The 16,826-nt window shown below is 38.5% G+C and overlaps 1 protein-coding gene across 4 annotated transcripts in view; it reads left to right on the top strand.

The window, feature by feature from the left end:
• The window catches only part of LOC102236232 (receptor-type tyrosine-protein phosphatase U), a 234,600-nt gene that overhangs the window by 121,556 nt on the left and 96,218 nt on the right, over positions 1 to 16,826 (top strand). For all 4 annotated transcript variants that reach the window (XM_023330570.1, XM_023330569.1, XM_023330567.1 and 1 more), the window contains exons 4-5: positions 8,592 to 8,673; positions 13,108 to 13,223. In XM_023330570.1, coding sequence (XP_023186338.1) covers positions 8,592 to 8,673; positions 13,108 to 13,223 — 198 coding nt within the window. The remainder of the gene's footprint in view (positions 1 to 8,591; positions 8,674 to 13,107; positions 13,224 to 16,826) is intronic.

Genomic DNA, 16,826 nt, shown 5'->3' with positions numbered 1-16,826 from the left:
ATGTCATATGAAATCATCCTAAATATAATCAAAAGCTAAAGCTGTTGAGTAAATGTGAAGGAAAATCAAGTGTAATGATAAACCAGAAGATGAGATGCTTTCAGCCAGGTTCTTTTTTTTGTGCAAACCATTATTTTTACACTTCCCTTAATAGATATATTAAACATGAGTTACATTTATGCTGAACATCGAACAACGAGAGCTGAAAATGGTTGCTTCTCTCCCCAGAGTGGTTCTCTGCTGTGTGTGATCTCTCCAAAAAGCGACTCGCTGATTCTCATTACGCACTACTTCTCTCTGTCTTAACATTGAATCAGATATGTCATAAATGCAACAAAAATGCTTCTTATAATGCAGTTTCTTTTCTTCTTCAGTCCTTTGAAAATGGTTTTCAAACCCATTTGTTTCCTTTATCCTTTCTTTAATTTTCTCTGTGGATTTATGTATTTGAACGCGTCACAGCTAATGGTTAGGCGTACACAGTGGTTTACAATAATATTCACCGGCCTTGAACCTTTCAATTTTTTTCATGTCACAACATGTCCAGGTATGGTTCGTGACAAACTTTTCCTTTTTGTTTGTCCTCATGATGCTTTCCCTTCACTAATGTACTCGATAAATTTCTTAAGCTTTTACAGAACAGCTCTACTTACACTGTATTCAGTACACAGGAGAGCTCTTAAGTGACTTCTTTAGAGACTTTCTTTCCTAGATGAGCAATTAGGGGTATCAGAGTAAAAGAGGTTGCATACAAATGCTTTCCAAACCTTTCAGATTTTTATTTACAGAAATGTTTATGCAATGCAACAAAACCCCATTAAATTACATAGGAGTTTTTTTTTAATTGTAAACATGAAAATAGTTCAAGAGGAATTAATAGTTTGGTGCTTTAAGTGTGTCAGAATGATGCAGTGGCTTCCAATGAGATGCAGCACAAAGTAGAAGGAGGGTTAAAATGGCTCATGAGGAAGAGGAGGAGGAGGAAACAAACTCAACAGGAGAAGAAGACTACCCAAGAAATGAGTATTGACTGTACAACCTTTTAATAGAGCAGCTTAAAAGACTAATAGCCTGGCTTTTATCTCATGTTGAGGAAAACATACTGCTCAAATTGATTGGATTAAATTTGCTAATATTGGGGATTTGATTACAAAGAATTGGCAACATTAAAGCAAATGCATCCTAATGTGACAAGAAGAATTAAAGCTGTAGATTTGATTTATTTATTTTTTCTCCCTCCACTTCTTCTCTTACATGTCACGTTTTCTCAGTTGACCTCATACTGCTTTTGAGCACAAAGGGAGCAAAACAATCTGCCCCCGCAAAGGCGCGGATGCCATGGCTTACATTGCTAATCCCTCAGCAGTCAAAAGACCTCATCACTGTGGAATGACAGTGAGTCTCATCTTGCAACAAGCCACTGCTCTCCTTTTACACAGACAAAACAGATGAAAGAGAATGAGGATGTTAAAGGCTGGGTGTTTTCTTTAGCGCTGGCCATCCCCTCGCGTTATCGGGCGAAAGAAACGGAGTCAAAACATCAAAAGAACAACAGACATCTTAAAGCCCGCTTTGCTCCAGAGCTTCACCACGATTCCTTCAAAGAGTTTATTGTAACTTCAATTATTTGAGCCAGTATATACCTTAATCTTTTGCACGTTGTGTCACGTTACAGGCTTCAATGTGTTTTATTCAGATATTTTAGGATAGTTTAGCAGAAAAATACTACGCACATCCACTTGATTGGCTGCTGGATAAAAAACATAATGACGTTTAAAACATATAAGATCTTCATGACAAATATAGCTAATCTAACAAAACACTCAAACCTTTGAATAGAAATTTAATCTGTTTCAACAGCCTGTTTGTTTCTTGAAAATGTGTAAATGACAACATATTTTTCTATTTAAAATAATAAAAATTAATGTAATGTTTTTACCCCTCACTCACATTAGCACCAAAACAGACACAGCGATCAAAATCAACGTCATTTACAACAATGGAGATTTTAATCCCATATCTTCTCATTCTTAGAAAGATTTAATGGTGAAATAATGATTAGCATAGTGTTTTTTGAAAAAAAAAAAAAACATCCTAATTGACATGATTCAGATGATTAACATTTGACTCTTTACTTTTCGTAATTTATATATAGCTTCTCTATCCTAAACCACTCTGAAGGCCATGGGGCCATGTTATTTAACAACCACAAAATTAATCATAACTAAAAGGAAAAGAAAAATTAAACTTTGTTTTCATCTTTGAAAATCTAAAAAGTGTTGTGTGGTTTTCTATTCAGTTCTCTTTTCTTTTATACACCCAAACTAAATCCAGATCAGCCACTTGCCATCATCAGTCACTTAATGGCACGATGTTGGCAGGACAACCAAACCGACCGAGGAGAAGCAGGAACAAAGCCACTGTCAAAAAACACCCAGTTCTTCTTATTTCCGCTGGGGTAAAATAACTCCAGAAGAACAAACATCCCTTAACAAAGATGGTCTTTTAATCAAAGTTTTTTTGCCTGTGTTGGTCTCAGGGTGCGTTACTGCGCACAGATTTCTTGCCTGGATACAAAATGTCAGTGTAACCGTTTGCACTGCAGAGATACAGATGGAAGTGATGCTCACAGAGGCTTGTTTTAAGATTTTATTTTAACGAAATACTGTTTACGCCGTAAACAGTTGCTGTTTATGTCTCCAAAGTGTCATTGTGAAATGTAATTAAAAAGAGTCGGCAAAATGCTCTGATAATCACCAAAACTAAGAGGATTAGATGCTGAAAATAAATCAAAAATATCATTCAAATCGGATTCGTTCACCCACCTGCTGGTTTCAAAAACTATCTACCTGATTACTTTCAGCATGGGTGCTTTGAGATGTTATCACTTAAACAGGACTTTGCAGATTTTTGTTTTTTACAATATATCTGCGTGTTATTTGAAATAATTGTTTCTCTTTTAATAATAAGCTTAATTAAGCTCACATTTTTGTGCAGGATTCACATGCATCACTCTTCCCCGACACCAGAAAATTCAGTGGGTTTTCTGGTTCTAATGCGAGATCACCTTGAAGCGCCTCGACAGAAGATGTCCTGTGAGATCCGTGTACACTGCCGTATTCCTCACTGCGTCTTATTGGTAGAAGTGTTTGCAATACCTGGAGAACCCTGTTATCAAATATTAAAGATGTTATCCAGCCCTCCTAGACGGCCGAATCGAGCCACAGACCGCCTCTCCCTCACCTCTTCTCTGACTCGCACTTTTCCTTTTACTTATTCATCTCTTATTTCAAATGTCAGAAACTTCTCAGCTTTTCGTCTTTTCTGACTTCCAAAAACCTGCTTTTTTACTCTCTATTTTATTCATTCTTGCTTTCAGCTCCGCCGCACAGTTCATGGTAACTGTTACTCTAAGCTTAGTTACATAATGCTAAGTTTGTGCAAATCATGAAATCAACCTGTGGTCCTGCTGTGTATGGAGCATATTTCAGTTTCTACTCTCTATCCTGCTTTCAAAGCTGACAAAACTGTTTGGAAATATCTTAGATGGCAAGAGTCACCAACAGTATTGGCAGAAAAAGTAAAGAAAATCTAATTTATTGACTTGTCAAACCTGAAACATCTACACTAATTACAGATCCTTTAATTAATAGTTTGTAATTTACAGTCATTTCCCTATATTTGTGAAAGCAATGAAAGGGAGACTTTTATTTCATCCAGAAAAAATGACTAGGATTGCAATTCTCTTTAACTGGATGTGCTGCTTCACCTCCAACTCAAGCTTTCCATCAGAGGAGGCTTTTAAATTATATGGAAAATTGTAATATGTGAGATTTAGTAGCCATTTTTAACTCCCTTAGCTCTTTGTTGTTGTATTCAAGCTAGTCTTCTGCAGACTTTTTAGATTTGTGACAGCCAGGGATTATTGTCCAGCTGGAGCAGGTCACTCTGTAATAACAGGAGGTGTGTGTGTGTGTTTGTCTTTTTTTTTCAAAGCACAAACAATGAAGACAGAACTCAAGAATCTTCCTCAAAGCAAACCATTGTGACAAAATGATGAGTTTTTTTGTCACTTTTGTAAGTTACAGTTTCACAGTTGTGAGTGATTGTAGGGCCTGTAGCTTCAAACCCATATTCACAGTTTCCCTTCTGCCAAAAGCTTCAGCAAAGATACAGATTCTAACAAAAGAGTCCAAAAATATAAAAAAGAGTAGAAGACGTCCACTGGAGCTTCACTCCCTCAGAACTCAAATCAGCTTCACCTGACCACAAGTATGATATTTCACTTGGAACAAATTACTTTTTGTGAATTCTGCCCAATTTCTCTCAAACTGCCCTGACAGATGGGCTTTTTACTATCCTCTTCTTGTTCTCCTCCAGAAATGAAATAATCTCTTAAACCAGACCTGAAGTAAGCACAGGCAAAGGTTTAAAGCGTGTCTAAAAAGTCCACACACTCCCGCTGAAATGCAGAAACAAAACAAATCATTTTCAAATTTTTTCCATCTATAAAGTGTAACATGGGAAATGTGACTCTTGGAAAAACTAAGACATCCTATTTACATAAGTATGCACACTGCTATGATTACATCAGTACCTGACAGTAGATATATAGTGATTCATTTGAACTAAAGTTCAGTTGTCCTAGAAGGATTTGAGTTATTGGTAATTGGAGAAAGTGTTGGACAACGGTGACTTTACAATAGCTGATCTTTCCTCCTTCACTGATAAAAAGACAAAATGGTAACTTGCTTAGTGAAGGAGCTAAGAGTCCAACAGAAGCTCAGATAGTTACATGCTTTTTCTCTTAATTGTAATCCTCATACGACTCCTGTACTCACCACATGTTTGGACTAAGGAGTAAGGCACTGAGACACAGGCCCCATCTTCCAAAAAAAAAAAAAAAAAACTAAACAAAAACATCCGAGCAAGACTAAAATCTCCTAAGATCTTGTGAGTGAATTTGCTAGAGGTGATGAAACCAGACTTGAACTTTTGGAACAAAATTCCTAAAGGGATGCTTGACACAAACAACACAACACTGCAGCACACCAGAAGAACAGAATGCTAACAGTGAGACACTGTGGTGAGCATAATGGTCCGAGATCGTTTTTCTTTGAGTAGAACTATGTCTTTTTTTTTGTCAAGTTGGATAAAATAATAAACAGTTGAAAACACCATCTTATTTTGTGTCTGCTACAGGCTGAATAACATACTGTTACCAAAGAAAGAGGAAAATAGCCTCGTCAGATGAAAAATCCAAGTTTTGGAATGGCCTTGTCAGTCTTGAGCTAAATCTGATAGAGAGCCCTGTGGGGTTTGCTGAAGAGGCTATCGGACAGGATTTCCTTCCACCCTGAAAAATCCGGAGAACTTTTGCAAGGGAAAGTCGACAAATATTGTCAAGTCAATATGTTGCCTGCCGATAGATTCCTACTAGTGAAGACTGAATTCTGAAACTCTCAACTTGTTTCAGCAAATTATTCATTTTTTCCTGTATATTTCCAGGAACAGTTTTTTATTTCAGTCAAATTATAAAAAAGACTTTTTACAAAACAGGTAAAAAATAGATATCAGCACCCTTTATATAAGCTGTATGTTTCAACTCCTCAAGGCATTATCCATCTATTATTTCTCTAGAAAACAAACAGCTATCAGACAGGAAGTGGATAGACACTCCTATATTTTAGAACCTGTTATGCTTTGCCGTTATCAGAGCCCATCTCTGTTTCTTTTCCTTCACAGTAGCCTGCTGAGAGCCCTCCAAGCTGAGCCCATGCGTACCAAGAAAGATCGCATTGAGATTTCCGACACTTGCACTGTTGTCTCACACTTAGCCGTTATCCTCTGGCATTTCCACCCGAGCAGATTTAGCTCAGCACTGGAGCATTTCTCTGTGAACTTTTAAGGATTTTTAGAGAAATCTAATCTGTAACTCAAAAAGTGAGTGAAAGCCTTGCGTGTCTAATGGCGGAAGGTAGAAGCTGACTTGCAGGGCAAAATAAATCTTTTCTTTATCTGTAGACATTACCATTGTCTCTAAAGAACAATATAACAGGGTAATGTAATATGTTCTGGTAATGTGCATTTTATATCTGCTGTAAATCACTTGATGTTCAGCTCTTGTTTTTTGTTTTTTTTCTCCTTTATCTCCAGAGACTTTCACTCCTAGTGGAAGAAAAGTAACAGCTTGTTAGAATATGCAAAGTCTTATTGGGAAAGTGGATTTCAATAAAAATCTCTGAAGTTTTTTATTGAAACAAATGCTCTAAGCGTCTCCCTCCTAATAAGTTCCTTTCTTAATGGCTAAAAAAATTAGGGATTAACCAGTAATCAATCTGCTCGGCGCTTCAGCTCAGCAGAGAGTAATAACAGTTTCAATTAGAGTCTAAAAGATGTTCTTTTTTTCTTGCTTGTATACCATTAAGCCTAATCAGTGTTTCTGGCTAATTTTGATGTTGGCCTAATGGCACGGCCGTGCGTGTTTACCCAGCTAATTTAGGTCAATACACTGAAGTAAGTTGGGTTTTAGTCATTGCTCCTATTATTATTTTTTGTTGTTGAGGCCATGGTATGTTAGACAGAGAAAGAGGAGGAAGGGAGGGAAATTGGCCACAAACTAAAAAACATTTGACAATGCAGGAAATTAATCCTGAACTAAGAAGCTGATGCGCCACAGGCTTTGTAGAGAATCGGCAGCCTGAGAGGTGTAGGAGTGGAAGTGGCAACGAAAAAGCAGGAAATGTTAAAATGGCTCTTTTTTTTCTTTTCTTTTTCTTTTTTAAAGTTTGGGCTGCTGCTTCCTGCTCAGCTTCCCGCCTTTTCTTTGGAACAAACAGAAAAATTGACTTTGGCAGAAGAAGATTAGCCTCAGTTTTTCCTCTCTGAGAAGAGTAGCCAGGGCAAGGCAGGGTCTCAGTCCAACCGCAGGAGACCCACCTGTCAGGACCTTTCCTTCTGCGTTCCTGCTCACCTCTCCTCTTCCTCCGTTAGCTCTGCACATCCCGTTTCTGGACGATTCTGCCCAGATGGTTTTTTTGGCTGACCCCAATCTCCTCACTTCCCCCCAGGATATTTCTGTGAAAGGTTCTTCAGGGGTCATAGACAACCGGGTTTGTTGTCAGAATAATCTGTTATATCCTTTTTTAAGTCCAGCAAGGTGGACTGAGTCTGTGCCGCTGACTATAGATGGTTGGACAGCAGGCCAGAGGTCTAGAAGAGGTCTTTGTGTCCCTCCAGTGAGGACTATAGCGGTGAAGATGAATTTTTTGTTTTTTACCTGCAGTCTGTCAGTTAATTGTTAGGGGGGAAAAAAGATCACAAGATTGTGCTAATGCTATAGAAACATAATCATCATACTGGCAAAAAGTGAAAAAAACTTCAGTTCACCTGTGTTTTATATGATTTCAATATGAGCTATGCAGCTGTTCCTTGCCATAAAGTTTGGGCTTTATGGCAAAGTAGCAGAATATAGCAATTATTGGAGGACACCCTCAAGGCATCCTGCTTAAAATCTGACATATGCAAAACACTAAGTGTGAAAGATAACATTGCTCATCAACCTGGACATAACATAAACATCAACATTTTGAAAAATGGTCTTAGCAGAAAGTAATACTTTTGGAAAGCACTTTACTGTGTCTAATTTCTACTGGTATTTATTGTCAGATTTTTTCAACTGTATGCACTAAAAAGAAACATCTCTCAAAAAGTAATAATGCCCTTATAATGTGTGAAGGATCTAGACTACACCAATCCACCAAGACAAACAGTAATAGTTTACAGGACATGTAGTTTTAGTGCGTGTGGGTGTGTGTGTGTGTGTGTGTGTGTGTGTGTGTGTGTGTGTGTGTGTGTGTGTGTGTGTGTGTGTGTGTGTGTGTGTGTGTAAGTGCGCTTAGGAATGGAGGTAAAAATTAAGACGTGGTGATGAGAAGCATGTGGTAATCGTTTGCTCCTAGGATTATGAGAAACAATAACTCAATGCTGGTCTATGATCAAACACATGGATGGAAGACTGTCCTTGGTGCTCCGAAAACAAACATCCCCCCTGTGTCTCATAACTCTCCCACTATTATTGGGGATGGTGATTTGATATTGATTAGGTTTCATGATAGCCCAGTGCTCATCTCGCTTATTGTTCCACAGGACAGAAAGGAGGTTTGTCCTCCCTTGAGTATGGTGGCCTTGTGAAAGCTGTATTATCTGCTGTTATGGCTTCATAGCAGCTCGTGTCCTGAATCTACGATGGCGCTCATGACTCAGGCACCACATTGTGTGGTTCGTGATAAAGCAATTATTTCCCATGGCCCCGCGGAGAGAGACAAAACTTATCCGTCTCTGCGTTGAGCCTTCGGTACATGTCTTATTTTTCTCATTGTCTCCGCTTTTGTTTTAGGTCAGTAGATGTGAAATGGGCTTGTTTCTAATTAATGTGTCTGCCACCGATGGGAGAACAAGATCAACTAAAAAATAACACACACAGCTTTCAGTGTTGAAAATCACTCCTGGTCTTCATCTGTGAGAGCACTGAGTTTCTGACACGTGCATGCTCATACAGAGTCATCTTACGCTTATGCTTGCTTTCACAGGTGCTAATTGAGGCAACCGTTTCCAGGGAGCGGCGAGGTTACATTGCCTTAGATGACATCATGGTGCTCAACTACCCCTGCTGTAAGTGCCACTTCACACAACAGTTACACAAGGTGCTGCATGCCAGCCACATTAAGTTATTGTAATGTAAAAATGTGTGAAAATATATTTCAAAGCAGCTCAAAACATCAATAGAGCTAAACGAAGAGTAACGACTGAATAACCTTTTATGGCAAGCGGGTTTATCATACAGCTCTCTGACTGGATCTTCAAACCAGATATCTGAAAAGTTTATTAAAAAATGTAATTTTCTTATATCCCTAATTTGGCCTTTGGATATTTCAAACAGTGCTCATCAAAGGATAAATGACATTTCTTTTCTCAGTCAAGTGTGCTGGACTTTCAGCTCCAGATACCAATAACAATGTTCTTCCTGCCAATTTCTTGGTCAATAAAATCATAACTTGCAACAACCACAGTGTAAATATCTGGTGATAATTTTGTTCCAGATATCTTAAATTATTATTTTGTAGAAGGAAAGCTGTATTTGTGGATATGTGGAGCTGAACCTAGGTAGAAAATAAAATTAATTCAACTTGTCCAAAAACTGACATTCAGTATTTTTAAAATTTAGACTCTGTAAAGGTGGAAAGACTCTTCTATGTAAATTAATTAAAAAGAATGTAATTATGTATATAAAAAATACATTTAAATTATGCCTAATCCATCAGCACTGCAACTTAAATTGTGAGGATTTTTTCTCTCTCTTAACACGATTCCCAGCTTTGAGCCTTAAAATAAGTAAAACATTATTTAAAATAGATACATTTAATGTTAATTCCAATTCATTGAAAGATAAAAGCATATGTTACTAGAATTTTTTTGATGTTACAAAGACTTAGACATTGTGCATGCCAAGAGTATGTACAATTGGTTTTGAAAACCCCGAATACACAAAATGTCAACACTTACCTTTACTTAATGATTGTAATCTTTAAAGCACTTACTGAAGCTGATTTCCTGGGCAGATTTTACAGTTCTTTTTTAAAAGCCTTTTTCCCCCACCAACCACCACAGTTTAAAGCTTTGTGAGAAGGCAGTCCAGGGTTTTTCACTGCCTGCACCAAAGGGCTTTTTGTGTCAGTAGCGGAAGGAGAGTGTTGCAGTTCACTGTGTTCTCGGCCCCTAAGGACCTCCTGCAGAACAGAGTGACTAAGACACCTGAACTTACCTGGACAGAGCCACTCTCTGAACTCGAGGCGCCTTGTCGGCACACTCAACACTTCCCAAACTCAGATGGGGATCAAGTCCCTGCTAATGTCACAGGAGAAATGTTGTGATTCTGATGAATTTGGACATTTCAGGCTTTCTTTGTTACAGATCAGTGTTTTTATGATGCAAACACCAGCTGTGAGATTGGGTCGCACCCCAACTGTATACTTACCACCCAGCAGGCCACCCTGCTACTCCTAGACACAACAGATGGCATCTGCTGACTGCTCCCACTGTGACCATTAAATAATTAAGACTCTCATCAAGACCTGAGCGCGCCTTATGATGTGGCGCTCGGCCAGCTGACATCACTTGGCAGCGAGGAGTGTGGGGGAAGTACGAGACAGAAGGCAGCAGAAAGTGTTAAATGGTCAAAAATAGAATAAACCTATAAAAAAATCTCCATGTTAAGAATTCTGGTTAAAGCACAGTTGACATTTCAGTTTTATCCTCCTGAGTCGCAGTCTTTGACTCTGAAACTAGTGTTGCAGTTCAATGAAATATTCATCATGCTAAAGAGTCCTCAGGATAAGATCTGACACATTTAGCCGTACAACAGTGAGGCTCCAGCCAACTGGGGGGTGTAGTCTTTTTTACTCGTGCTCATCTCCCTGTTTGTTTACTGTCTGTTTAACTCTCAGGCATAAATAACGAAACATTCGGAGAGGAGGGGGCGGGGGTGCAGTTACTCAAAGGGAACATGGTGGCCACATGTGGGGTACAAATACAAGCGCTTTCCCTAACTTACTGTACAGAAACAAGATCAAGAAATTTTCGTCTCCATCTCTGCAAGATAGAGACGCAGTTTTGTGCAAATCTGAGCAGGAGATGAGCGCGATCCAAACATTTGCTTCTCCCTGATGCTTCTGCTTCACAGTTGCTCTCTCGTCGCCACCTGCCAATCATCTAGAGTGGCACGTCGGCATGTCCTACACAGTTTTCTCAGGGATGGCTGGCAGCGTGGTCGGCATTTACCCAGCACTTTGGCACAGCAGGGGGTTGCTTCTCACTCTTTAATTGTTAATTGGAAAGTTGGACAAGCGGGCCACTCCCACATGCTGACTCATTGGCAGCTTCACTCAGCACACTGGGACATTATTAGTCAAACCGTGGAAGGTTGATGCTCACTCTGTGGCTTTTCTTTGGAAACTCACACCTACATTATGCTCATCAGTAGAGATCAATCCTGTCTCTTAGCAAGTTATTTTAGTAATGGACACTCTGCAGTCGTTTTCAAACATGTTTGCTTCAGATTCTTTTTTTCCAGGATTAATACTCTCCTAGACCGAAGAAATAGCAACTGTTCACATTTTGCGCTGGTTTGACTACGGCTTTAAAACTTAAAGAGAGCAAAGAAGAGCTAAACAAATAGAGTAGGAAAGTTATTAAAAATTTAAACGCTGTTCACTTAGTACCCAAAAGTTTAATGTCAATTTTATTGATTTGGCATTTATAACAAGGAAGACAGAAAAAACAGTAAGATTATAAAATACATCACAAACATAAGAAAGGTTAGAGAACAGAATCAAGTTATAAATATATATTAGGGTGAAAAGTCAGAGAGCAGAAGTGGGTCTGACTTTTCCTCTCTGATTTCCTCAGAAATCATCAATGTTCTGAGCAAATCTAACGTAGAGCTTAGTTGTTCCAGAGGACAGAGGCAGCTGCTAAGATCAGCTCGACTTTATGATTTAGTTCTTGTCAGGAGTATTTGGTTATTTGACCTTAAGGTTCTTGAATGGGTGTGGATTTGTGAAATGTATCGTAGATAGAATGGTGCCAGACCATGAAGAGCCTTAAACACCAACAACAAAAGATGGAAATCTCTCCTGTTACGTAGTCATGTTTTCATGTATCGGCTAGGAGTCATTTTCTGTCAGGCATTCACTTTCACCCTCCGATTTCAAAGACAGGAAGACTGCTGTCTCAAATTTCTTACAATATCCTGAGCGTCTTGGAACAAAAAAAGTAAATGGTGAACTATAAAAAAATTCACCTGTGTTGAGCCAGAGGATCTGATGAGCTCTCCATTAAGACTCGGGTAGATTCTCAACTCAGATTAAGATTCGTACTAAGGCTGCCTGCAGCCCAACATCCACAAAACAAGGTCTGGACTTCGAAAACCAAAACAATCATTTAAAGACCTTCTCATCTTCAATACAACTTTCAGCTTTCTCCTTTTGACTTTGCAAGGAAGCACCAAACATGTACCTTTGACAGATGGAAGAAAGTGACAAGAAAAGGTTTTGTCAGGACAGTCTTGATGGCTTTAAAAGTTACTGGTATGACAGTAACTCCCATTAGAGATATTTTCCACATAAGAGTGAAGGAGGCTCTATTGTGGTCTAAGGAGATTTTGACTTCAATGGAACATTGGAGCTTCAGGTTGTGCAAAGGCATCAAATGTGCAGCTGGCTACGTGGAGATGTTGCAATTGATATTCCTCTTGCCTGGGAGCCATTGTATCTGCAATGATACCTGAGTCTTTTGTGCCCAAAGCTGCAGTTCAAACCTGTTTTGGACCAATCTGTTTGTTGTCCTCATCTAATTTCCACAAATAAATGAGGATGAATTGCAGGGGAGGTTTACAAGAACAGATGTCTGTTTCTGAGCATACATACCCTCTTATGAAAACACTCACCACAAACACATCGAAGCAAATTTTCGAAGTGATCAACCAGAATGGTGGAACTATTACTGACTCCTTGTTTGACACTCTTACTTCCGTTTTTCTCATTGATGGTTGTAAGCTTTTGATCAACTAATGAAAAGCCTCTGATGTAATTTTCAAGAAATTGCTTTATCTTTTTCCCCCTCATTTTACAACTCCCCATATTGCATTGTACTCTATTGATCAAAAACTATGCTTTATAAGAGGCCTTTTTTTTACTTTATTTGTTGTGAATGATATTAAAAAATTACAATGTGAACTGCTTTTTATTACAAAGCTGAGAAATTTAAGAAATTACAATGTTTCTTGTTTTCTTTCACTTTTAAGAGAAAGAAAGAAAATGTGAATGTTTTGAATATGAATCATGCACAGATAAAGGCTAGAAGAAAAACTAAATTGAGACAATTTATTAAATCAAATTCAAATTTACACCTAACCTGTTGTAGTGATTTGAAAAACAAGAAAATGGCAAAATACCTGAAAAGTCAAAAAAAGCCTTGACAGCAGTTGAGTGGATTTGTGCTTCATAATGTAGTGCGTTAAGGTGATTCTCTCTCTTCTTCTTTCTTTAGATAAGGCCCCACACTTCTCCAGGCTGGGAGACGAGGAGGTAAACGCTGGCCAAAATGCCACTTTCCAGTGTGTTGCAGCTGGAAGGGCCTCTGAGGCGGAGAAGTTCCTGCTGGAGGTTAGTAGTTTGATGGAGTTTCCGACTGAAGTACCTCATGTATTTGAGCTAGATTTGAGTTTATTGAGTTATTTCCATGAACAAAATCAATGTGAAATGTCATACCAATAAAAGCAAGAACTGAATTTAGTTCATGTTATATTGCCATAGGGTATGGCTGAATTAGTTTTTCTGTTTTCTGATTTACACCAAAGCAACGAGTAATCAAATAACACTATGGTTTTACACACAGAGTCCTTAAACATTGTTGGATAAATTATTTATGTTTGACAGGAGATATGAGGCTAGGTCAAGGGCAAAATGTTCCTTGCCATCACTTCATCGACTTGTTTGGGTGTGAAGTCAGAAGTTTCTCAATAAAATGTTAAAAAATAATCAACATATTCTTGGCAATGGGCTGGGAAGGTCAGGAGTGGACAGCCAGCCCAGAATAAAGGAATGAGTCTCTGATCTAAAGTGAAAATTGGGAGCTGGGCTGCTACTTTAGGATTTGTAAGCTATCATGTAGTTTTCTAATTAAGAACACAACTTGCTTTTGTGGATGTGTTGGAGTGTCATAACTTGCTTTTTCTTTAGATATGACTTCTTTAATGTTACAGAAAAAAATGTTTTGTATGTAAAAATGAAGAAATTTAAGTAAATAAGAAACTTCTTACTTTGTAAATGTTAAATATAATCCAGTTCCAGTAATCTTCTTGCAGTTCCTTGTGTGAGGTAAGGCCAATTTAACCAGAAAAGCTCAACTTACCTTCATAAGAAAAAAGTCTTGGAACCTTGCAACATGCAGCCATCCCCCTGCTGGTCCCTCAAGGGGTGTGATCTTTGACTACCTCACTTTCCACACAAAGCATTTCTAAAGAGGTCCCCAAGCGTCAGAGATACAACACAAATAAAGTAAACTATTTGATTATAAAGTGAAATCACCTTGTCAGAAAGCAGTCAGCTGCCCTGGAGAACTTTCTGAATACACCTAACATTTATAAGAAAAGGAAAAACATCATTATATTAAAAATTTTAACTTTTTTTGGAAGCGAGACGGAAGACTTGTACAACACACTTTTAAAAACTGAATGCTCTGGAGGCTTTGCAGGTGGATGTTTTAAATCATTCTACCAAACCGGTCCAGAGCAGATCCTGTCATCCGTTATCTTCCACTTATCTGAGATTAGTCGGCAGTACTAGCAGCTGGTAGAAAAACATCAGACATCCCTCTTCCCAGTGACACTCTACAGTTGGGAGAAGAGATTTGCAGACCTTCAGTCAACTTTCCTGTCTGCCTCCTCCCGTTAAGAGATGCCCATAAACTTTGATGTTTATAGAAGTTATCCTGTCCAGATGCCTTCAGCATCTCAGATGACTCTGCAGAGAAGCAGCAGCTTTACTCCAAGCTCACCTGGATGATGCAGTTCCTTCCCCTATTGCTCTACTTCAGCCGTCCTATAGGTAGAGCTCATTTCAGCTGCTTACATTCAATATTTCTGCCATAAAGTCTAAAGATGGACTAAGATACAAACAGGAGCTAGAGAGGAACACTGAGTGCATATTTTAATGATAAATAAGAAAACTTATAAAGCTTGTGGCAGGCAGAGAAAAAAAGAAGAGGCAACGGGATGCAGCTCAAGGGAAAATAGATGGAGGAATCAGAGAGTATTACAGACCAGACAGCTTAAATACACTGAGGTAGAGAAGACAGTGGCATGGGAACCAGAGGGACTAATAAGAGGCAAGCACAGGCAGCTGGGGAAGAGAGCAGGCAGAGGGAAATTAGGAGATGAAGACCAAATCCAAGTTGATAAACAGGAAAAGATTAAAACAGGAAACACAGATTATGGGATTGCGACAATCTTCATGACAGTCTTTTGTTCATATCACCATTAAAAACAAACATCTGTTTTACTGTAGATGAAGTCTTAAACCATCTATCCTTCCACCACTTTATCATAACATCACTTGTGAACAAGACACCAACATACTTGAACTCCTCTGCTTGACACAACTATGTAATTCTTCAAATCTGACGATATCTACTGAGTAAGGAATGAGACAAATGGAAAACATAGCCATAACAGATCTGAAAAATACTGATGAATAAGTGGAAATCTTTTACTCAAACTGCTCCTAGATTTAAATAGATCTAAAATCATAGAATTCCACGTTTGGTGTTCACAAAGGTCAAAATGACACCATTCATTAATTTTAACCTGATCCGCACCAACAAGGCTTCATTATCAGATTCTTTCAACAGGTTCAGAAAACATACCTCAGGGACACAACATAGAAAAGGTGCTTTGGGAATATAATAAACCATTTTTTCCAGTTATTAACCAAGAGAAAGAGCTGACAGTATGGTCTGGATTTGTTCACAGCTTCTGATAACACACACCTCGCGGTAGGAGTTTTCTACTGGAGATGTTCTTCCTCACTGTTAGGCTTTAATGCGTGGATTTCTGTTTGTTTCAACCCTTTCTAGCCGCTATCTCAGGACTCGCCCTCCATAGAACCTAGAAATAAAGTGTTGACATCTGCCATAATAAAAGCCCTAAAACATAAGCTGTAAAAAATGAAACAAAACCCAAAGTAATGGATTGAATCCCAGAGAAATCCCAGAGAAATCCCAGTGAATCAAAGGCTTTATTGTGCCTAGATTTGATGGATGAAAATATCAATGTATAGCAGTGAGAAACTACACTTTACAGCAGTTCTAACTGTGCTGCAGTTGCATCATTGGATGCATCTCTGGGGTCCTGAGGTTTAGCTCAGACCTCAATAAACGTTCCAATGGCCCTGGACGAAGGGGGAGTAAGTTAAACTAATTTACTGATCAGTTTTAGCAATTGCTTTTGATTCCCTTAGAGGTCCTTTTGCATATTTTTCTTTTTCAAATCTCTTAGTTGTTTCTCTGCTTTTTGTTGCATATTCAAGACGTTTTCAGATTAATATTTAAACACTCCAAACAGCAGTTTAGATGTTCATACAAAGCTCTGTTTAGTAATACAAACCAGTAAATACCAATACTAGTTTTAAGTGTTTTGCAGCTTTTACTTTCAGGATTATCTTCTTTTTAACTTCATCCATCTTCCCATAAACACTGACGAGCTTCTCATTCCCTGCTAAACAAAAGCATACCCACAGCATGCTGCTGCCACTGCCATGTTTTACTGTGTGAATGTTGTGTTCAGAATGATGTGTAGTGCACGTAGGTCAAAAATATTTCTCTCACATGTTAGCTATGTCTTCTATGTCTTGTGGAAAACTGCAAACAGGACTCCTTATATCTTTCAAACATTGCTTTTGTCTTTCCAATCTTCCACTGGCATATTTGTAGAGGTCACAACTAATAGCTTTCCTGACCTGACCTAATAGATGTTGTCAACAGTTTCTCCCTCCTCTGCTATTGACACCAGGGGCTGCTTCTCTACTTAATCAATTCGTCATGTAACTTGTCAGTTTAAGATTATATGTGTGCCATATTATATCTATATTTATACAATTGTTTAAATGAGAGTTTGGAAGATGGAGTATGGAACCAGGAAGTAAGGAATATTGCTTCAAACCCAACCCTAAACTCCTCCACAACACCATGACACATCTGCTTTGTTCCTT

Source organism: Xiphophorus maculatus, chromosome 3 (assembly GCF_002775205.1).
Source record: "Xiphophorus maculatus strain JP 163 A chromosome 3, X_maculatus-5.0-male, whole genome shotgun sequence".
Taxonomy (NCBI): Eukaryota; Metazoa; Chordata; class Actinopteri; order Cyprinodontiformes; family Poeciliidae; genus Xiphophorus; species Xiphophorus maculatus.
The sequence above is the reverse complement of the archived record's forward strand: the minus strand, read 5'-3'. Positions and strand labels throughout refer to the sequence as shown.